Source organism: Pelecanus crispus, chromosome 2, assembly GCF_030463565.1.
Source record: "Pelecanus crispus isolate bPelCri1 chromosome 2, bPelCri1.pri, whole genome shotgun sequence".
NCBI lineage: Eukaryota > Metazoa > Chordata > Aves > Pelecaniformes > Pelecanidae > Pelecanus > Pelecanus crispus.
Window position 1 is genome coordinate 77,997,127 of NC_134644.1, and position 23,619 is coordinate 78,020,745.

The 23,619-nt window shown below is 35.8% G+C and overlaps 1 protein-coding gene across 2 annotated transcripts; it reads left to right on the forward strand.

Moving 5' to 3' along the window:
• The first annotated feature begins 1,904 nt into the window (after nt 1-1,904).
• SLC35B3 (solute carrier family 35 member B3) lies at nt 1,905-22,073 on the forward strand. Of its 2 annotated transcripts, XM_075705764.1 has the most exons (9): nt 1,905-2,120; nt 3,351-3,472; nt 5,396-5,550; nt 7,976-8,083; nt 12,866-12,963; nt 15,811-15,903; nt 16,312-16,423; nt 20,743-20,812; nt 21,923-22,073. In XM_075705764.1, the coding sequence occupies exons 1-9, from the start codon at nt 1,920-1,922 to the stop codon at nt 22,071-22,073; spliced, it is 1,110 nt and encodes a 369-aa protein (XP_075561879.1). In that variant the 5' UTR covers nt 1,905-1,919. The 2 variants fall into 2 exon arrangements, with proteins under 2 accessions (XP_075561879.1, XP_075561878.1); XM_075705763.1 differs by lacking the exon at nt 15,811-15,903 and having other exon boundaries at nt 1,920-2,120.
• The last annotated feature ends 1,546 nt before the right edge of the window (nt 22,074-23,619 follow it).

Sequence of the window (23,619 nt, forward strand, 5' to 3'; positions counted from 1 at the left end):
AAACAGTTCAGTTGTTCCTCCTTTCATTTTTAGGCTGCTCTAGAATACAGATAGTCTAGGGATAAAAAGGTAGGTTCTAGTAAAGTTTGTTCATGATCACTTCATGCCCATTTGCTCTCATGCTATTGTCCTTAAAATTAGAATTATTTTTCCTTCTTAGTGGTAATCCCTGTGATACTTTTAATGAAAGCAAGTCTATTTTCTTTTCGTCGGGGTTTTGCTAAGCTAGACAAGTTACACTTTCATCTTATTTCATAAGATGGGCAATCTGTTCACCCTGATAACCTTTTTTGCAGTTGTTCTTTGAATCTGTCTTTGAGGGTGATCAGAACTCTGCATGATATTTTACGTGAAGGCTCACTAGTGTCTCATTGTATGGCATTGGTACTTTCCTGTTTTTACTGAGAAGTCTACTTAAATTTTTTCTTTTTCCATTTTTCATGGCCACCTTATTTTTGGGATTAGCTAACAATCCACAAGGGTAAAATCTCTACCTCTTGCTTTTGGTTATCAGCTGAAGAGCTCTGAATTTAAACACAAATAATTATTATAGTTCCTAAACTCCTGTTATAGTCCCCATGCTATTCTTTCAGAACTTTAATAGGAATCTTGTTCCAACCTGGTAGTAGGTTGTATCAAAAAAGGAAACATAACCACATTGCAAGTTTTATACTAATCCTTAATTTTTCAGCTAAACTTGTCATTTTTTATATTGTATAATAAATTCCCAATGTCCATGCAGGTTACATTTACTACATTTATTGCATGATCTACCTTTTATATACTAGCACATTTTCCGTTTAAAAACAGTGGGAAAAGCATTTTCATACATGTGTAATGAGAAGAAGCATTTTTGAGCTGGGGAAAACAAACCACTAAATAGTTGAGACAAACAGAATTTAATTACTGACTGCTCACTGAACTAGATGCTGACCTACACTCTACTTACTACCCAAGTCGTCTTGGGATGACTGACTGACCAGTGTGTTTATCTTGAGGCTGAAAAGAAAAAAAAAAAACCCCAAAAACCAAACTCAAACATCATACTCTCTGCTGAGCCGGAGAAAAGAATTATTTGCCTGCCGATCTATTAGGCTGCTAAATTCCTTCTCCAGGCTTCAGTTATCCAATTTTGTTTGCTATTACATGTGGAAATGACTGCAAGTGGTTAATATTAAAGGAATTTTCATACCATAGACCTCATCAGATAACGAATCTAATGTCTGAGATTGGCTTCTTAATCTTCTTGTTTCCATCTTCATGTTATTTTCCTCAGAAGTGTGTGAGAAATAGTGAATAAATGTGAGAATAAGGGGATAACTTCTTCCAATTCAACACTTGTAACCAATCATAGGCTCAAATCTGTAGTTTTTAGCAAGGCTTCCCATGTAGTGGACTAGTCTGGTATATTTTGCTGTGAAAATGAAGTAAAGTAGACAGAACCACAGTGCTTCAATACCAGTTCTTTCATTGTGATGTGATCCTGAGGATCACTTCTCTCCCAAGCAGTCACTCCTGAGTACTGGCATAAAAGGGCTAGTTTGAGCTCTTGTGAAACTGAAGCTGGCTTTCTACTGCTGGTGTTTTGGGGTTGGTTGGTTGGTTTGTTTTTGTAGAGTGTAGGAATACTACTTTGCACATGAAGCAAAAGTGCTTTCATAAAGTGGTGTTGGCCTCTGATATTACCTGATGTTAACTTTGGATATCAGAAAAGATAAAATTTGTGAATAAAAACAACCCAACAAAACTCTTAAAACTTTATATTTTCATATAAATGTCACATTTGTTTACTGGTATTGTTGGAAGGCTGTATGTTATGTCTTATCTGACATTAGCATTTCTTTCAGCTTTTAGACACAGGACACACACAGGAGCAGAAAGAAGATAACAATAGCACTGAATGCAGCGAACTAGGAATCATGGATCTGAAATTCACTTCATCAAGAAAATACATTTCCATCAGTGTGCCTTCCAAATCTCAAACTATGTCTCCTCATATCAAATCAGTAGATGATGTTATAGTTCTTGGCATGAATCTCAGCAAATTTAACAAACCTACTCAATTTTTCATCTGTGTTTCTGGAGTTTTTATGTTTTATCTCATCTATGGATATTTACAGGTAAATGCTATGAACTTGTGTCTTAGGCCAATTCCTCCTACCCCTTTTTTTTTTTCATAGCATAATAATATAGTATGTATTTTAATACATATAGGCATTTAAAATGGATATTGATTGCAAAGTCAAGCTTTCAGAATTCAAGAGCAGTAAGTAATTGTATAACGTCAGATTCCGTTACAGTTCATGTGCCTACAAGGTTTGGTTCAGTTGGACTTTGAATATTGTTTTGTATGTGTATCTTTTAAACGTGAAACCTTTAGATCTCCTTGAGTTCCATGAGTGCTGGATACTAATAGTAGTCTACTGTTCTCTCTGCTCTACCTTCAGGAAAGAGCCGAAACGTGTACTATGGTTGTTTGTTAAGCAGAAGCATAATGTTTTTGCCATTTTAGTTAAACATTTCCTGATAACCTTTGCTCTTTTATCTTGAGAGCTACATTTCTGTTCCTTTTTTTTTTAAGTTCAATGAGTTTTCTCAATAAAGTAGTGATTTAAAAAGTTGATAATTAAAAATCACCATGTTTCCAATGCAGTTTTCAAAAACAGCTGAGAAGTTCGTTAAAGTTACTTCCAAAGAGTTAGACAAAGTTATCGGTAATTGAAAGCAGAATCTCAAAAAGGAAAATATTAGGTAGCCTTTTGTTTCTGTAACTGACAAGCCTACATAATTCTTTATGTAGTGTGTGTATTCTTCTATAACAAATTGTTCTGGTTTTAAATGTTCCTACAACCTGCAAATTTATAAATTCACAAGTTCTATTTAATGTAGGGACTCAAAATATTAGGTGCACATTCCTAAGAAATGAAAATTACCAGTAAATATGTCTGATAGAGAAAGTTTGTGTTTAATTTATTGTGAGCTATTTATAAATTCTGGATAAAAGCAGTGTACTGAAGTAAATGAACTGAAAACCAACTGAAAAGCAGACAGGAAACCATCTATAATTTGAGATAAATGTTAATGGATCAAATGTATTCCCCTGATGAATTGATCCATTAATTTTAGTGGATTTACACCAGCAGTAAATTTTCTCATTGCATTTTGGAGAACCTAAATTGTCTTTTTCAATACTTTGCAGGTTATGTATGGCATGTAAATTCTAGTTAATAACCAGCAGCTGCAAAGGCTGAATTTGCATGTACATGAAGAAAAAAAAAAATCTGTTGATTTTGTTTTGATTTAATATTTCAATGTATGTATGTGACCTTGGTGGGTTTTTGTTTTTATAGGAATTGATATTTTCAGTGGAAGGTTTTAAACCTTTTGGTTGGTACCTCACTTTAGTGCAATTTGGATTTTATTCCATGTTTGGACTAATAGAATTGCAGTTGATTCAGGACAAAAGGAGAAGGTATGTGTTTTTCCAAGCATTTTACCCTCTGTCCATCAAATTAGAAGCATTTGATATTTATCATAAATTTAACTTCTGTTGTTTGAATGTGAATACTGTGAGGCATTGGTAGCAGTTCCATAGTTAAAATAACATGAATTTACTGGACGATGTTAGGAAATGTTTTATAAGTACTCTCTTAGATTTCAGACCTGTAAGTAGTCTTGTTGACTCTACTATCACTTTGTCCCACTTACAGAGCATATTCTGTCGTCAAGGTAGCTGATACAGACTCACTCATGTATGAGTTGCTTGGCATTATCACATCTAGAATAGGGCCAACTGTACTTCAGAGCACTTGAAGCCGTGTCTCACTGAATACCTTTTCCTCAAACCTTGGCACCTCCTCACCAAGAGGTTCCTCTAACATTCTGTGCATCTTGGAGAGTGTCAGAGGTCTGCAGTCTGCCATGTGGCTGTGTAGGTTTGCTTCAAAGGATGTACTTAGGTTTTGTATTTTTCATTTCAGATAGCACTCATAACACCCTGCCACAAAATTGTTCTGTGTTTTCACTGCAGTTGACCAAGGAGATTCTTGCTGTCTTGAATCCTATGGATATGGGATAGTTTGATCTAACTCAGTGCGGCCATTTTACGGCTTCCTGCCCAACTACAGCCTCTGCAAACTGTATATTGAGGCCCTCTGGAAGCTTGGATAGAGGCTGCTGTGGTGTACATGAATTTTAAAATTGCTTTAAAGCATTATATCCTGGTTGAGCATAACTACTTTTCGTTACCTGTAGTCAACCTTGGCTGATTTTGCGTATACTGATTTTAGGTAATAGAATTCTTTTATAGCTAAACAATGCAACTTTGATAAGTTATTCTTTTTATTTTAAACATTGACAGTTTATAGTTCAAGTTATCTGACTTTTTGAGATGCATCAGATAATATTGTGTAGTTACCTTTTTGGGTGTTCTGTAACTAATATTTAGGTTTTGATTACCAAATAGTTGCTGATGCTTAAGCATGACCCTGTAAGTTATGCTGGAAATGCAGATCTTAAATATATTTTACATTTTATTTTCTATAACCTGGGCATCTTCTTGTAGACATTAAAAAAAAAATGTTTCCTACTTTTTATGCAGGTTTCTCTGATTCTTAAATTCTAAATTTTTGTTGCATGCCTCAGAGTATGCCTACATCACCTAATGAGTTATGGATAAGACAGGGTTACAGCAAGACCTTGTGTTGCTTAATGTGGCTCTGAGTATGCATAAAAAATAGCTGAACATACGCACAACTAACTGTAGAAAATCACAAAGTGAGTACAGTGATTGCTAAAGATTACTGTTGGATCATCTGTTGTCAGGTGATAATTTCATCAAATTGCAAACAATACATCTGAAAATGTTCGACGAGCCCCTCCATTGATGGTATCTGAATCACTCTGTCTTAGTACTGTTGAGTTTTATAAAACAATGGTACTTTTTTCAACTTTCTTAATCCTAAAAATGTCAATGTTCATGTGAAAACGTCACCAAAAAAATTGACACGGTGACCGTGGCAGGACTAAGATTCAGGATATCTTGGTATACTAACCTTCTGTGTTTCCTTTGACAAATAACCTGAAGCCTGTCTTCATTATTCTGTAAATAATATACCTTCTCAGAAGGAGGTTAAAGAATTACTGCTTGAATACTTCATGAGCCATGAAGTTTTTATTGTCTTGTATTTGAACGCTGTTTATTAGCAGTAATTGAAAGAAATGAAATGTGAAATCAGTCATTTATGTGCATTTTTAAATTTCTGTTACGGAATGAAATTCTGTGAGAAAGACGGTGAAGTTGTATTACAAACATACTCCTTTATCTAAATTTTCCAAGCTCAATCTCCTCTAGATGAGTTTGTAATACCAAGATTCATATGTTTCTATTTTGTAGAATTCCTGGGAAAACCTACATGATAATAGCGTTTTTAACAGTGGGAACTATGGGTTTGTCAAATACCTCTTTAGGATATCTGAATTACCCTACTCAAGTCATCTTCAAGTGCTGTAAGCTGATTCCAGTTATGATAGGCGGGGTTTTTATACAAGGTAAGTGTTAGTCTTGTTAGTAGATGATTTTTTTTGAGGTTTCTTTGGGAGGCAGTCATGTATGGAATCCTGTACTTTGTTAAATTCCACTGAGGCTCTTAGACAGAGATGGACAGGTAGCATTTTTCTTATAGGAGGAAAAATGTAGATTTCTGAAGCATCTTAGAATCGTAGAATCTTCTCAGAAAAAGTACAAATACAATTCATAGAATCATAGAATCGCATAGGTTGGAAAAGACCTTTAAGGTCATCCAGTCCAACCATCAACCTAACATTACAAAGCCCACACTAAACCAATTAAGGGTAGACTAGACTAAACCATGTCCCAAAGTGCCACGTCTACCCGTTTTTTGAACACTTCCAGGGATGGTGACTCCACCACCTCTCTGGGCAGCCTGTTCCAATGCTTCACTACCCTTTCCGTGAAGAAATTTTTCCTAATATCCAATCTAAACCTCCCCTGGTGCGGCTTGAGCCCATATCTCTCATCCTATCACTAACTACTTGGGAGAAGAGACCAACACCCACCTCACTACAACCTCCTTTCAGGTAGTTGTAAAGAGCGATAAGGTCTCCCCTCAGCCTCCTCTTCTCTAGGCTAAACAATCCCAGTTCCCTCAGCCGCTCCTCATAAGGCCTGTGCTCCAGACCCTTCACCAGCTTCATTGCCCTTCTCTGGACATGCTCCAGCACCTCAATGTCTTTCTTGTATTGAGGGGCCCAAAACTGAACACAGTATTCCAGGTGCAGCCTCACCAGTGCCGAGTACAGGGGGACAATCACTTCCCTGCTCCTGCTGGCCACACTATTCCTGATACAAGCCAGGATACTGTTGGCCACCTGGGCACACTGCTGGCTCATGTTCAGCTGGCTGTCGACCAGCACCCCCAGGTCGTTTTCTGCCAGGCAGCTTCCCAGCCACTCCTCCCCAAGCCTGTAGCGTTGCATGGGGTTGTTGTGACCCAAGTGTAGGACCCGGCACTTGGACTTGTTAAACCTCATACAGTTGGCCTCGGCCCATCGGTCCAGCCTGTCCAGGTCCCTCTGCAGGTCCATCCTACCCTCGAGGATGAACAGAAAATATGGGGGAAAAAGAAGTACAAGTCACTTGAAAAACTTCATTTTTATGCAGGCTTTTTTAATCTTTAAGTAATGTAAGTTTGTTTTCTAAACCAAATCACTTAATAACTGAAACATTTTCAGTACTGAAATGGAAAACTTGAAATAGAAGAAAAAAAAAAATCGAGCCATGATTTGTGAAGAAACCCCCTACTACTCTTGTTTGAAAAGCTTGATTCCTAAATTCCTAACTAAAATTCCTAAATTTTGATTAAATGATACATATTTGATTAAACTTTACATGTCCTTGGCTAGTCCTGAGGTCATAGTTCATATTCCAAGAACAGAAAAAGGGATCTGGAGGAGGACAGATAGAGACTATAGTTATGTAAATAAACATCCTTCAGTATTTCTGGATGTAGAAGACTTAAGTGTATCATAAAAGTTTCTATTTGTTCAGTACACAAGGATTCATTAAGTCAGTAAAGCTCTGCATGGGCAGGTGTTGTGGAACAGAATCTAGAATGATATTTTTGTTTCTGTGGTTAATTCTGGCCTTCTAGTTGCAATAGAAAGCTGAACTTTCAGAGGAGTTTACAAGTTTACATAGGCACATGTGTGCACAGTATTTACCTTTTATTAGGAGTCATTTTGTATCATTGTAATGCTGAGAGACTGGTATTCCCTTAAAGCTTTGTGAAACTTTATGTTGTGTTATAAGAGAGCTGTGATTTTATTTTTTTATTATTATTATTAAAAATTTTCAGTTAAAAAAAAATTCCCTTGGAAGCTTATATTGAAAGTACAGCTTCTGGGAAAGGAATATGTTATTTCAAACAAGATACATGAACTCCTGCCTTTTCATTTCCCTACTCTTTCTTTTTCCACCCCGCTTCACATCCCATCTCTCCCAAGCTAAGGGACAAGGTAGGGTTCTAAAAGTACCCAAATCATCTGTTAGTGTTTGGGAATGACTTCTCTCTAATCAATAAAGGCAGTCAAAATGTTTTCCATGAGGGAAAAATCTTAAGAAAATGTCTAAGCTATTCTGAAGTTGCTGAGTAGTGCTTTGACAGGGAGGATGCGCTTTTTGTCACTGAGAATGTGCTGTATGTCATTAGGAATAAAACTAAAACTGACCACAAGAATCAGATAGTACCTGTTAAGATCCTCCTCCATGTTAAGAACTGCTGTTTTAGAAGAAATTAATTCCAGTCATGAAAGGCCAGAGCATTAAGTCTTCTGCTTAAGTAAAAGAATGACATTGGAACAGTTTTTCCTTTGCCTTCTAGTCTGCTGAACATGATAAACATGAAATTCTGAGCACGTTAACAGTCCATTCATGTTGTTTGTATTGCTTTTGTAGGAAAACGTTATAATATTGCAGATGTGTCTGCTGCCCTGTGTATGAGTCTTGGATTAATATGGTTTACTTTAGCTGACAGCACAGTTGCTCCAAACTTCAACTTGACAGGTAAAGATATATTATATTTTAGAGTTTAACAAAATGTCTTTTTTCCCCTACAATAAGCATTCCATAGAAGTTCTGAGAGTTCTTGGTGGAGTGCTTTCAGGTATCATATGGACAATGCAGGTTCTATTATAGCTTTGCACTAGCAGAACTCTGTCTGTGGCAGAAGAGGCCTTTATTTTAAGTGTTAGTTTTTAGGTTCTTAAAATTTATGGAAACTCTACCCTTTAGCTTGAAACGTCTCGTGCTTACTCTCAAGAAATATTTCCCAGTAGATATGTCAGAATAAACATGATAAAATTCAGTTTGACCATTTTAAAACTTCAAAAGATTAGTTGTCTTTTCTAGTTAAACCTTTAAGTCTTTTTACATTTCAGAACCATTTACTTTATATTAATTGATAGTCTCACTTAGATTTGCTGTAGTTCTTAGCTGGAGTGCCCACGTTCTAACTTTTCTATACTGTGTAAAGTCAGAAGCAAAGAAAACGTTTTAACCTGTTTGGGTTTAAAAACCTAGCTGAATTTCTTTCTCAAATGACAAGGGAGAATTGGTTATTCGTAAAATCCATATTATTTAGTTGGCCAGTGTTTGGATTAATACTGAACCTTGAAAACTTTTGAATATTCAATTTTTAGTATATTCTTTTGAAATTCTGAGATGAGTTACAGCAACTGTTATGACAGACGTTCAGTGTGAAACCTTCATGTCTTAATGGTGGAGCCACTGATTTAGAAGTTTTTTCCTTAAAACTGAGAATTTATTATTATTTTTAGGAACAAGACTTTTTGTTCCCACAAAATATTATTTCATCTAGTGTTAGTGATGATCAATTTGTGATGTTGTCTAAACTCGATGTGTCTTTTGCCTTGCTCATAAATTAATTCTCATGCCTTTTAATGTAACTTTGGTGCTACTGGTAATGGAAGAAATTACAAAAATCTGTGAATTATATAACTTGCTGTGCATTTCATGTATTTATGTGTGGTGTAACTGCGTGGCTACCTGACAAAAATACATATTTTGAGTACCGTATGATGTTGGTATGCATGTAATTATATTCTAGTGTTTCTGATACATAGATATGTGTTACCATTACAGCTATTTTTGACTATAACCTCTAAGTGTATTCACATGTTAATATATTACTTTTGTAAAATTTGAATTATTTTAAATATGTGCTATGACTTAATTCTGAAAAGATTTGAGAAGTTGATTCTTCAACTGAATGGGATAAGGTGAAGTGCAGCAAATGTAGCAAAGTCCTGATGCCCTCAAAGATCTGCAAAACACAAGATAAAAAACTTTAAATGTCTTCAGAGAATAAACAGGGTTGTCTTTCATTATTAATCTATTTTGAACACTTCAAATAAGTCTGTATATATTGAAGCTTAGAGCACTACCATTTGGAGGAAGTTAGTTCTGTGAAAACAGAATATAGAACTAGAATTCAAAAGTCTGGATCTCCCCTTAGGAAGGTGGTTGGAAATTCTCCTGCTCACCTTCTGAGAAGGTTCTTTCTGTATTTCTCTATTCCCTCTTGCCTGTTTCGTTTTATTCCCTTTCCCACCCTCCTTAATTTAACCAGAAGAAATTTTTCATACTGGGAAGGGTGGAATTTTTCCTTTTCTTGGATGAATTTTGGAGATAGATTGTCCCTTCCTTCCAAAAATCAGTACATTTCTTGTATTGCAGAAATGTGTAGCTACTGCAGTGTAAAACCAGTGATAAGAATTATTAAAAACATTGCTCACTCTGCAAAATGGCATATTCTTTTGAATAATTACACTTTTCTTGATGTAAATCACAGAATAAGAACTGCAAGTGGAGAGGCAGAATTTAATTTTTTATCTTCATAAAGTATCTTCAAAGAAATAACAAAGTGTTTAAGGAAATTAAAACTTTCAAAAACATAACCAGCAAATTAAATTACTGTTTTCTAAACTTGCAGTTTTATGTTACTGCCTGCTTACTGCTCCCTAAGTTCCTGAGTTTGCTGCAGTGATTTATGCACATTTATGTAGAACTGTTTCCATGCAAACTAGTAGGATGCTGTCATGATTTCATAGAACTTCTGCTCACTTGTTAAGAACAAGCTGTTTACATTTCACAGTTCTAAAGAGAGCAAAACTATGCTGTGAAGTTAAACAAAACACATAATCTTTGTCATATGCTAATACTAAAAATGGAGCATGAGCAGATGTAAAATATTATCTGGATTAACAACTTTACAAGTCTTTTTTTTTTTTTTTTCTTTATTTTTTTCCTGCTCTTGAAATCTAATCTCAGTATTGCGGGCCAAAAAAGGAATCTACACAGATTCTGTGTACACATGAAAGAGGTCAGCCGAGAAAACAGAAACTCTCTTCTGCCAGAACAGGTACATATTTGTAACTAAGGAAGAAGTATACTTTTCAAGATGGAATTGGTGCTAAGAGCTCAGAGCATCTCCTAGCATTATCAAATTGGAGAGGTAGTGGTAGATAGCCTAAATATCTGTGAATAATAGATACAGGCCTTCCAAAAGAGAAACCAGAAGAGAAGGGTGTGCAGAAGGAGACGGTCTTGAAACATTGATGCTACGGGAACTTCCACTGTTCTGGCATTACAGGTGTAAGTGGAAATTAACTATTTTTGGTGAAGATACAGTAAAAATATCAATTGCATGAAAATTCCTTCACCCTAGACTGTTTGTACAGGTGCAGTTTAGTCTTTTGCAGTCTGAAGTGTTTTGTCCTTAGCTTCACTGTTGTTAAGATGATATTCTTGGTTAGTTACCTCTACTGTGTCTTCTTTTCTATAGCAGGCTTCTAAAATGTGGAATATTGAACAGGTCTTAATGTGCAGGTAAACTCCAACCAACTCAGTAGTCTAACACATTTGCACAGTGGGGATTGCAAGTGTGAGAATCTATTGTTGAAGAACTTACGTAAATATCCAATGTGTAAGCAGTGTTAATATTTTAATGACTTCAGGCATCACATTAATAGTGTAAAAACCAATGTAATTTAGTGTTTCAATCAACTCCGTTGGTGCAAGACCTTCAGATTTAATTTCTTTCAGAACTAACTTAGGACCAGTTCTTCCAATCATTTTTACTCGTGCTTTACGTATTACGTAACGTTACTGGTCTCGTTCATGGTTTTCTGCTGCTTGGCAGGTGTGGTGCTATCACAATGAGTGTAACAATTCTTCTCTTCATACTCCAAACTGTGCATGTACGTAATATTAACACGTGTCTTGTCCTTAACATTTCTCCTTTCCGTGCGCACTTGCACTTCAGATTCCAGCAAACCTTTTCATCTCAATCCAGTACTGAACCCATGTATTTGTCCAGTGATGTGCCTGGGCCATTAAGCGCTGATGGAACCAGTGTGATGGAGAACACAAATGAAGATAGAGAACACAAATGAAGATAGAGAACACATATGACATACTCAGTCACTTTAGCCTTGCTGCAGATCACTTCTGTATTGCTGAGCTAGAGGGTGTTACACCTTTGGACCAGAGCTGAATCCATGGAGTTAAGATGTCTATGCTGTGGTCTTTAGCATAAACAGTATTACTCAGGTTGTCATGTCATTTCCTTTGACTCATATCTTTTCCAATGCCTGATAACTTTGAAAAATGAAGAGTCTCTTTCTGTTGCTTTAGTTGCATAAGTCTAGCCTGGGAAAGGAAATGGTTCCCAAGCTAAAAATGCTGATTTGGAAGTTCTCATATATCCAGAAGTTGGCCAAGGAGATGCCACCTTAAACTACATTGGTCTTAAAAATGTTGAATCTTTCAATTCTGAAAATCCTAGGAGCTGGGATTTTTTTTCTCTGTCAGGAGCTTACACTCTATTTGGTCCTTCAGAATGCCTATTTTGACACGTCTGATAGTAAGAACATAATGTTAAGAAAATACAACACCGCTTGTTTCTAGTCTTCCACTCCTCATTCTTCCCTGACACTTACGATGTTTTAAGGAACCAAGACTAGAGCAGACAGTAAATATGATTTTGATGACTGATATCTTCTGCAATGTTGTATACTTAAGAAAAGTGGTATTTCAACCCATGTGCATCATTAATTTCTAACTCTTGCAACATTAAATACAACAGTTGCTACAGTCATGAAAGAATTGACATTTGGAGGTTGGGAAATGAATTGTGACTGGCATGGATAAGGAGTTATTAATTTTTGTTATTGGAAAGCTGATTACATTATTGACTCTGTAGTGACTTTGTTGTGAACAAATATGGTAACCTAAAACCATGGGGTTACCTGAACTATAGTTTTTAAAAATTAGTATTTCAACAATGAAAGATTTCCACTGTGAATCCTCACATTTGTTTTATCATTACATCTAACATTCCTATTTACCTTTGTCAGGAGAAATAATCTGGGATTAACTACTCAAAAGAGTATGTTCTCTAGTTATTTATCTTCATTAAAAATACCTCAATAAATGCAATTGACTTTAATTCATTGTTGTTACTACAAAAACTACAGCTAGCTTTACAGCAATGTCCAGATGTTCCTATCAAGCTTAGAGACACACAGTGCTCGGGGCTTAAGTGGTGGAGGGAGGGGAAGTGGACACTGCGTTGTACTGGTATAATGAAATAGTTTTGCTGACATTTAGAATATGATATCAAGGGGGGGTTACTATTATTTTCCTGTTCCTGAGATTTTTTTTTTATTTTATTTTTCAGGGTAAGTACAGGGTGGTTTTCCTCACTACTCTGCTTTGCTGATAAATATTCTGAATGGGTTTTTGTTTGTTTGTTTCTTATATTAGGTGTGGTCCTAATATCCCTTGCCCTCTGCGCAGATGCAGTTATAGGAAATGTACAGGAAAAAGCTATGAAGTTGCACAATGGTTCTAATTCAGAAATGGTAAATACCAGATTTGCAATTTTAAAAGAACACTTTCTATCATAGACAAGGCATACAATGACAAAACATGAAACTTAACCTGCTTTTCTCTTGCGCATGTAAAGAAGGGCTCTTGGTGTACTGTTCTTGGGGTTTTCTGTTTGTTTGTTTGTTTGTTTGTGGGCTTCTGGTGGTTTTTTGTTTGTTTTTTAACCTTTCAGGGGCCCTGCTTTCTGTGTGCAACTTCAGATGTATATTGCATCTACAAAAACACTTATTTCTAGCAACAATTTCTTTGTCTACCCTGCAGCCTGAAATCAATGGAGTGTTTTCTGTATGATCATGCACTTAATCTCTGAAAAATATATACTGTTTTTCTGGTATAGATAAACATGTTACATGGAACACATTGTTTCTCTTTGCTAGACTTCTGATTCTAGAGTGTGCTAGCGTTTGAGAGGCAGCCTTTTTTTAAGCTTTTGATATCAGTAAAACTCTGACTTTCAGAGTGGGTGAATGTGTGTATTCCTGATTCAGTGAAATACATGATTTTGAAAAAGTCTTGCTCAGTATTTTTTTATACACTTATTTGGAATGTGGATTATCTGTTTGTATGGTCTGACTTTTTTTTCTTTTTAGACAAAACTTATGTTCGAATTTGGCATCTTTTTCTCTAAAACAGAGTAAATACAAGAAAATCTTTTATTATAACAGACATTATTCGAATATGCCACAAGTAAAAAATTACTGAAATTTAATTTGCATATTTGGCATGTATTTGATGTTTAACTAGAAAATCTAGTTTCTCATTTATGAGAATAGCTTCATAAATGGAGAGAAAATTAGTTGGAAGGAAGCTTCATTTATGGCTGAAAGTAATTTAGGTTGACTCAAGAAGTTTGAACAGCAAGTTTCTAGAAAGTGGAAGAATATACCTGAAAAGTGTATCTGTATTCTTGTTTTTTATTTTTGTACTTTTTCTTAGTATTCACTGTTGACTGCTGCCAGAGGCAGAGATCTTAGCTAGATGGACCTCACCTGACCGAGTGCAGCCTTCTATAGCTGTAATCTCTGAAATCCAAAGCAAAGTACAATCTGTAACTGTTTTCTTGCCCACTTTGCATCTTGCCAACAGTCATCTGACAGTTAAGTGCCTCACCTGTGATGCTTCTGTTATCTCCATAACTTTGCTTTTTATTCTGCGTTAGTCTGAGAAATGTTGGTCTTCATATTGTATACTCATACTACTTGTAGAGAATCAGTGTAGTGATTAAGGATATAAAAGTTTTGTTTGAGTCCTAGAGATTATACTTCGGGATCTTGTTTGGAGACTTCAGTGCAGAAGTACAAGCAGAATTTTGGAAATCATTTTTCTAGACCTGAGACTGTGGGTGAAAATTTAAGAGGTATTCTGAATTGGAGATCACGCTTAATGGACAGTGATCCAGAAATAAAATTGAATAGAAAAGGAACCTGTCATCCACAGGATCTCTGTTTCGTTGCTGAATTTGGAACTTGCCCTGAATTAAGCAATTGTGAAAAGAGAAAAGATGTCTTGTGGCTGAAAGAGTAACCACTGCTCTGTAAAGTTACACCTGATTTTTGCCTTGTGTGTGATTGTAAGGAAGTGACTTCTATCACACTGCCTAGCAAGGAGCTAGCAATGTGGTCGTCATTCCTCGTTGTGAAAAGTGAGGTCTTTGGGTAGTTTGGGAGAAAAGCTGGATGCAGAGGCAAGTTAAGAACTAGAGACTAACTTTTGTGTGTATAAATACTGTAAAATAAAAGCTCTGAAGATTAGGTCATTGTTTTTTCAGAGGTTGAAAGCAGTTCTGCTCTTGAAGTATATATTCATCCTACTTTATTGTAGGGCAGTGATAAGTGTTCTGTTGTCTCATGGCATTGTTACCCATTGTTAATAGATTCATTTTTGCAAATAATTGAGATAGTATAACAAGAAAATAATTGATGAAACCTGTGTCAAAAGAAGTAGGCCTGTAACTAACAAGTTTTGAAAGTGTAGTAAATCAACGTGTTCTAGCTGGTAATGTGTAGAATGGTACTGATCACTGTCTCCCCTTTTTCACAAGAAAAGGCCACTAAATGTTACCCAAACACCTGAATGCCTCCCACTGCACGGGAGGATGTATGGATGGGCAGTTCCAGCTTCTGTTGTTGTCTCTACATGGGAAAAGATAGGATGAAAATTCTTTTGTCGCTTTTGTATGAAGCTATGAGTTAAATAAGAGTATAGACAAAATGAAAAGCTTACCTCTTTGCTGATTATAGTCTGTTCTGAGTACTGAACTAGGCCAGAGCTGGTCATGTATTGAAAAACTTGTATGCTGTAATCATAAGGCAGGTGTACCATGTACATGAACTGAAGTGACACAGATGAAAGTTATGTGACACTTTTTCTGGCAGTTCATAGTGATTATGTGTTACTCTGTGCACATTTAATGTAATATGGATCTTTACTGTGCAGGATAAATAGCAGAAAATTAAATATGTTTAACATATTATTTGAACAATTTAATTATATAGTTGTGTGAAGTTTTATTTAGACTGTGAAATCCTGAATTTGAAGGGTTTACCACAGCTAACATTGACCTCAGGATATTATTAACTAACTAGCTTACAAAACTTTTTTTTATGTAGTCATGTGTAGGAAGAATGTCTCTTGACAGTTATTATTTACTTTTCACTGTACATCAGCTATTATAGAAATTCTACTAAAAATATCTCCAAACACTGCAAATTCGACTCTGAGAAGCTGAACATATTAATAGGGCCAAACATTTGAAAGCATTTAATTTTGTCCTTTTGTATAGTATCACCTGGTAATTATTTTCTCTTAAACTATTCTAGGTTTTGTATTCCTATTCAATAGGTTTTGTGTATATTTTATTTGGATTAACATGCACTAGTGGATTAAGCCCTGCAGTAACATTTTGCTCAAAGGTAGGTGTAAAGATTTCCTTTTTTCTATGAACAACTTCACTGGAAAACATTGCTCTGTATGGTTTAGAAATTCTCACCACTTCTCTGAAGTTGTATTTTCATCATGTAAACTGGTTGACTTGCATAATTCATACATTAAGCAAGTTGTTACAGTCTTTGATGTATAAGGTAAGGTAATGTTTTAAAAAATAAAACAGAATCACAGGACCAGACTTATGAGCTTATAATTTCATTATTATTTTTCCATTATTTAACTAAAATTAAATAAGGATCTTTGCATGAATGCATTGTTGAACAGCTTATTATTGCTCAAGCAATTGATTAAAGTCTGTAGTTTTATGTCATTTTGCAATACCTCAGGGTTTGTTTTACATTTTCCTAACAGGCTTTTTTTTGTTGTTGTTGCAGCATCCAGTTCAGACTTACGGTTATGCATTCCTTTTCTCCCTGACTGGGTATTTTGGCATATCCTTTGTTCTGGCATTGATTAAAATCTTTGGTGCCCTTCTGGCTGTAACAGGTATGAACAAATTATATCTTTACTGCTTTTGGTATAGAAACATGAAGTAATCCTATTATTTAGGACAGAGCTTTTCAGAATTGTTCTCACTCTGGCTTTTTTTCTGTTCTTTTGCTGACTGATCTTGGCTTGTGTAGCATGGATCTTCTCTAGTAGTATGTGTTTGAGAGCTTCCTGGTCCTTTCTGTGCCACAGTTTCAACTTTGAAGAGCCTATTAAGTAATCTTGTGCATACAGCCTGTGCTGTGTGTTAATGCAGAAACAACAGTGTTCTAAACAGAGGAATTGCAATGGAAATGGATAGCAAGGTGTAAGGAAAAGACAGGTATTATTTGAAACACGTAAGGAAAAATAAGGATGTTCCAGTAAGGCATAGTAGGCAGTGTCATAATCTCTAAGCACAGAATCCCAACAAATGGTATTGCTCAAAAAACTATGAAGAACTCCCCTGAAGCTTCTGAATGTCCATACACTCTCAGTGGAATGCTGCTGCAGCCATGTTAAATGCACAGTCCAGACTCAGTTCAGAATAAACTCAAGCAGAACAAGTTCTGACTTTTGTGGTGGTCTCCTCAGTTCTTTTTATTAAATTGAAGTCAGGATTTGAACTAAATAAACATCTGGTGGGCTGTGTAACAGCTGCTGGATTATCTCTAAATTGCAACTTGTGTATTCACAGGACAGGTACAAACCTATTGTTAATGACAGAAGCAGACTGGCTGGTCTTTCAGATGTTATTCTAGACTTATGATGTAGTTGTCCCACAAAAAATGGAAGCAGTCATGTTTTCTGTTAAATGCTTAGTACAGCATACGACTGTATCAACCATGTCAGAAGAAACAAATGTAAAGAACTCTGATCAGTAATATGTTGAAAAGATTTGGGCCACTCACTGGTGTGTCTGCTAGCCACATGTGAATATGGAGCAATGTAAGTCCCTGAAGTATGTCAAAAGTTGCTGGCATCCTCTCCAGGCTATGAAAGTCACCAAATGCCATCTTGTCTGCTCCTGCGATAGTTCACACACAAATAAAAAGTTTCTGTGATGTGGTGTTCCGCCTAATACTATAATAATTTCCTAGCAATAAATGCAAGTCAGACCTATCCATGCTGACGTGTTCCAGGTATGTGATGGATGAGGAAAAGGAGGACATGAAACAAGAGGCAGGCAGAGCCATTACAGATTTTCAACCTGTATGGTTATTCAGGCTTGACTTTTATCCTGTATGCAACTGGACATACTCTTCACGTTGAGTAATCAGTCATCTGGAAAAATCATGTGGAGAGATTGAAATCCTACTAGCTGAGACTGCCTGGCTCTCTATGAATGAGGAAGCCACTGAGCGCGATGAGTCTCAGCACTGTGCTAGCAAGTAATGTCATATGGTTATACTTGGTCTTTACTAATGCATTGGCTTGTGTGCCTTAGAAACAATGAAAAGTTTTAAAACTAAACATACTCTGTGTGGAAGGACAACTGTATGGTTTCAGAGAAGGAAGTATGTTCAGACCTTGTTGATACTATGCTTGAGATGCTTAATAGAAGAAGCAGTATAGAAAAGGATTAAATCAAAGGAATCGCTAGGAAGACAGATGCGACAGAAATTGCAGCTTAGAAATTATTTGTACTAGTTTATCATGGTTTGCATCTGTATTTTTGAGACCATGGCATATTTTAGTATGCAGCGTTACCTGAGTGTGGCAAAGTTAGCTACAGCCGAATGACATAACTGTATTACAAGTGAATGCTTTTAACCTGTATCATTATGAAGTTGTAAAACAGTCAAGTGACTGAAGTGTTTACATATCAGAATATCCTCAGCTGTTGGAATAAGGGGATATGACCCTGCTGTTCATTTTAACAGCAGTTAATTATAGCATTAATATTTTTTATGTATCTAACAACACTAGAGGAAAAGTCTTGATCATTTTTCAGAATCTTCCTGCGCACCTGTTCTCAGGCTGTTCCTAAAATTATTACTCTCTGCTATATGCAACTGCTGTAGAACATAAAATTGTTTGTAGAAAATTGCTGCTTCCAAACTTAAAATGTAACTTGGGTGTATTTTTCAAAAATCAGTCATTGCCTATCTAGCTTCTGTCATTTATATAGTCATTACGGTAGTCTGTCAAGAACAGTTACACCAGGCTCGTTCCTTCCTCACGTTACCTTTTCTTAAAACTACAAACGTTAGTCACAAGGGCCTTGCAGGGGAAGGTGTAGCAAGATGCCATGAAGCTACTTTCCTCTCTTCCCTCTGCCTCTAAAAGCTGGTTTCTGTCAGGTCATGCACTACTTCATTCGCAGTAGTGGAGAGGAAAATACAGACAGTTGCTTTCTGACCTGAGGACTACATGCTCTGCTCTCCTGTTAATTGTTGCTTCTGAGCACTTCTGCTTCACCTCTGTTTTTAACAAAGTTTAGTATCTCCTGACTGGAAATTGGCCCAGATGAGAGGGTTGGTTCATGTATTAAAGTAGCTCTTTTTTTTAAAAAATAAAGTCTTACTGAGCTAAAAAATGTTTAAAAATGCTGTGGAATAGCAAACCCTTCCCAGGTTTTATTATGCCTGACCTTGACAATCCTAACACTTGAGCCCTTTCTGCCTTGCCTGTAGCAATGTGAAAATGTTTATTGTGCCTTGGAAGAACACCACATTCATTACTGTCCCTCCCACCCCCCATCCACCCTCCCCCTTCTTGGGGGGGAGAGGGGTGAAAGAGTTTAATGAAAATTGTATTTCTATTAGCAGAATGAGAAATTATCAGACTTAATTGGGAAAAAGAAGAAAAGGCACTTAATTTAGAAGGAAATGGTTACATAAATATTTTAATTAATAACTGATTTGAAAGAACAGAAATAATCGTAATTAGAAAAACTGAAGTAATTTAACCATTTTTTAAATTATTCATCTGTAAACTGTTTTCTAATTAAAACTCAATTTTCTTTTTCATTCTCCTTTAATTTTTCATGTAACAGAAAATCATTTTATTTGATGCACATAAATTTCTTAAAATGTAAAGAAAATTGTTACTAAAAAGTTGAGACTGGGGCAGATACAGCAATGGTGAAGGCTGTTTCTTCCACTACAAAACATGTGTTTAAATATTTGTTTGTGGGGAGAATTAAACTTGCTTTACTAGCTGTAACAGCATGGAAATACATCAGTAGTCTTTGGTTCCTTTTATCAGTATGTTACAGTAAGACTAATGTGGATGTAGTTATACAAGTAAGGCTTTCCAGTATGGTATAGTAAAAAGTACTTCATGGTAAGCAAAACATTTTCTGTTAACACAAAACATAGTTTTTGTCTGGTGCAGACAATTGTACTGGGGTCTTTCTTAAGTGAGAAGCCTGCACTATCATATAACACCTTCTCAGGCCCTTAACCTCCATAGCTAAACTTGTACACCTGTCTGCATTGTTTTTTTTTTTTAAAACATTTTCTGTAACTTCTACTCATTTGTTTCAGTGATCAACTGTATAGGTGTCCCAGAACACAGTTTAGTAGCAACACTGTGTTCTTGTTCACAGCAGATAGCATTGAAATTGTTCAAATAATTGTTGCAGCTATAGTTAAGAGTAACCCAAACAGATAGTTTACTGCCATTTTGGTAACAGAATTGTGTTCTCAACTCTTCTTAACTACCTTGATTCTTTCTAGTGATAAGGTCACATGTAGAAGAAGGTTTTATAATGGTTTTGATGAAAACCACCTAATGCCTAATCGTTGAAGTCAGATATCCTTGGTTTCTTAGGTTTCTAACCAAATTATATTTCTCTGCACTGTTAGGTAAATTCTCAGTAACTTCAAAAGAATGACAAGATGCTGATCCCATTCCACTTACAAATAAAGCCCAAAACACCACTGAACTGTAATAACATGAGGTGGAAATGGCAAGAGATTTGGTGTATCCAAATAGTGATACCACTTTTTTCTGCTTTAACAGATTAATTTATATCATCAGTTACTAGCAACTGATGTGAAAGCAACTAGTTTGTTGCTTTCAGATACTGTGAATTGATTAGCGTGAAGTTATTAAATAGCAAGTCTTGTTCTGGAAGTTTCTCTGCTGCCGATGCTGTGACTGGAACTGATACTGCTGACGCAATGCACTTGTTTCAAATAGCATATGGTTCTAGCACCATTTTGCACTGGAATGGTGCATCTATGATCTGCAGTCTGCATTTGCACCAAGGATGATCATTGTTTTAGCCAGACAATTATGTAATGAGATCTACTAATATTGAAGACATTATTATGTTCTTTTGCTGTAACTGAATTCTTAAAGAAGTAAATACTTGTTTTCCTCTGCAGTAACAACAGGAAGAAAAGCAATGACCATTGTGCTTTCTTTTCTGTTCTTTGCAAAGCCATTCACATTCCAGTAAGTATTTATAGTTTTAAATGGGGTTTTATATATTTTATAAAAAATTACATTCTTGATCATGGAAATATAACAACAGTAATTAATCATATTCAGGCTTTAATGCTTTTCATTTCATATCTTCTACAAATGTTGGCCATCTGCTGTAGATATTGACTGGCTTGATGCTAATCATGCTACAGAAGATAGTTTCCATTTTTCTAAAGGTCTGGAAGAAAAGCTATTCCATGTGTTGGCATTTTTTTGTTGTTTTTTGAAGAAAAATCTTACATAATATCTAGTGCTTATGCTACTTAATAAATTGTTTGGGTACTTTCTTTGTGGAGGAAGATTTGGCTAAAGGCAGGTGTTTTCTCCATTACATTATTGTTTCCCCTTCTATGAGCTCAGGTTTGAGTTCTTAGCAAGCCCTTTTAAATAACTGCAAGCTTCTGCTACCTTGATATATTAAATTGAAAGATTTTTGAGCTTGGGTTTCTTCCCTTTTTTTAATTTCAAGAAAGAGCTTACATTGAAAAATGCAGCTAAGTTGCTACGTTGATCCTAATTGCTTCTGGTTTGAAACAAAATAGTATTCAATTTTATTGCTACATATAAATTTATTGGAGATTTAAGAACAAAGCTTACAGCCAAATGCCCAAATGGCATTTACTCCAGCTAAAAATCTTGAGGCTTAAAATAACAGAGACCTGAAACAAAAATGTGCTTACATGGGGAAGTATGGATATAAGGCACTGAATGAGAACATGTTTTGGACCAGTAATAGAGAGTATAGCTCCCATAACCATAGGAAGGAAAAACATACTAAAACCCCTCGGGACTCCTTTATTCATGTAAGAAAGAACAGCTACTGTTTAGTTACTGTTTAACTATAAATGTACCTTAATAAGCTCTCCAGCCAGGATAGGAAGAGGAAGAGTGGAAGGATAGTAATAATAAAGATTGAAGCAAATTCTTTCTCAGAGTCCACAAATTTGTGGGTTTTTTTTTCCCTTAAACTCTTTGCTCCTTAATGTAGGGACTTTATTTAATCCACAAATATTGCTATGTAATCGCTACAGATAAAGTGCTAATGGTAACTTTTCCCCTCCTCCTCTCCCTCCTCTTTAGGTACGTGTGGTCAGGCTTACTGGTTGTCCTTGGTATATTTCTTAATGTTTACAGTAAGAATATGGATAAAGTCAAACTGCCTTCACTGCATGGTCTTTGGAAAAAAAGTGTGGAAGAACGAAAAACAAGGACGTTGTCACAAACTGTATAGACAGTGGTTTATGCCTTGTCTAGACTATGACTTACTATTTTTATTTTATTGGAACAGTCTCCAACTGATTCACTTTCCAAAGGGAACATTATTAAAACCAAAGGAGCTGAAGGCGTGTTGTCTGCTTGCAGATTGCTAGAAATGCACATTTTTGTGAGCCCTTTCTTCAGAGCACTTGAATTCATCGTAAAAGGCGTTGTAGGCCATTGTCAGATGGCATTATCAGGCAATGAAGGACAGCAGCTCCTGGCAGGCTGCTGAGAAGCTGCACTCCAAGTGGGACACAGTAGAAGACTAATTTGGGCATTTTAATAATATTGGCCACGTGGCTGAACTGAGATTAGTGGTTCTTTGTTAATTGTCTAGGCGGGGTAATTTAAGTGTAATACTGTATTAACATTTAATGGAACCTAATCAGCAACTGGTTGACCAAATTGCGATTTTTAAAGGTGGAAGGTTTAGAATATGGTATGTTGTTACTCTTTTTCATTTTAAATAAAAATGTTGGGTTTTTTTAAGTTATTGACTAGATCATCACCGAACTTGGTATTTATTGTAATAATTGAAATTTTAATGGAAATCTTACAGTATTACTCTTTTTGATTATTGCTTGCAAGTAACAAAAATGAGATTGAGTTTCTACAGTCAATGCCCATGCTTTTACAAGGGGGGAATGGGCTGTTAGGCCTGAACAGGGAGAGAACACAGAATGAAAAAGTCATGATTGAAACAGTGGTGTAAGAAGCTGTTATTTGCTTATTCTGTGGTGAAATACAAAATTTTTAGTGGCCTGTGGCCCTGCATATCTTAGTGGTGTAAAGAGACGTGGAAGTCCTCTAAATTAGTATCATCAAATCAAAACTCTTCATTTTCAGTATTGGAGTAAAGAATAACAGCATCTGCTAATGTATTTGGAATATGTATTGTGTCAGTCTTTGTGTGGTCCTGTGATGAACTTAAGAGGATTAGGGTATGCATTACAATTTTCTTTCTTTAATGAGAGGAAGAGACAATGTACTATCAGTCTGTCTGTTTCATCATGTATTTAGGAATACTAAGTCCATTTATCTCTCTTACTTTCATATTCAACTCCCTTTTGAATCACTTGCCATCTCTTTCATTTTGTATGTTTAAAAATAGCACTTTAAAAATGCTAATCACCGTACAGTTCATTGTTCTTATGTGGCCATGACTTTTTTGTTGTTGTTCTGTCCCTTAGATGCATCTTTGTGTGTGTTCTTTCAACTTAGACAAAAGTAAATTGGATAATAGAATTGTATAGTCAGGAAGAATGTACAAAGAATTGAAATATCTCACAGGATTGCCTTCTGCTAAAAATACTAGTTTATGAAAGTATTCAAAATGTCTAAAATGTTTTTCAGACATTTAGGGAGAATTGCTGTTCCAAGGAGCTTGTAATCAAAGCACAGACACAAAATGTGCCTTAAACTTTGCTTATTGAGTTGGTAGCTAGCATATGCCATATGAAGTATGGCATAAAATAGAATATGGAATAACATAGCCATCTTGGCACGATGGGACAAGT

Bases quoted from the DNA above. Each gene is read 5' to 3' on its own strand.
- SLC35B3 (XM_075705764.1), top strand. From the start codon at position 1,920: ATGGATCTGAAATTCACTTCATCAAGAAAATACATTTCCATCAGTGTG. The intron at 5,551-7,975 runs GTAAGTGTTAGT...TTGCTTTTGTAG, and splicing joins AGGCGGGGTTTTTATACAAG to GAAAACGTTATAATATTGCA. The intron at 15,904-16,311 runs GTAGGTGTAAAG...TTGTTGTTGCAG, and splicing joins CAGTAACATTTTGCTCAAAG to CATCCAGTTCAGACTTACGG.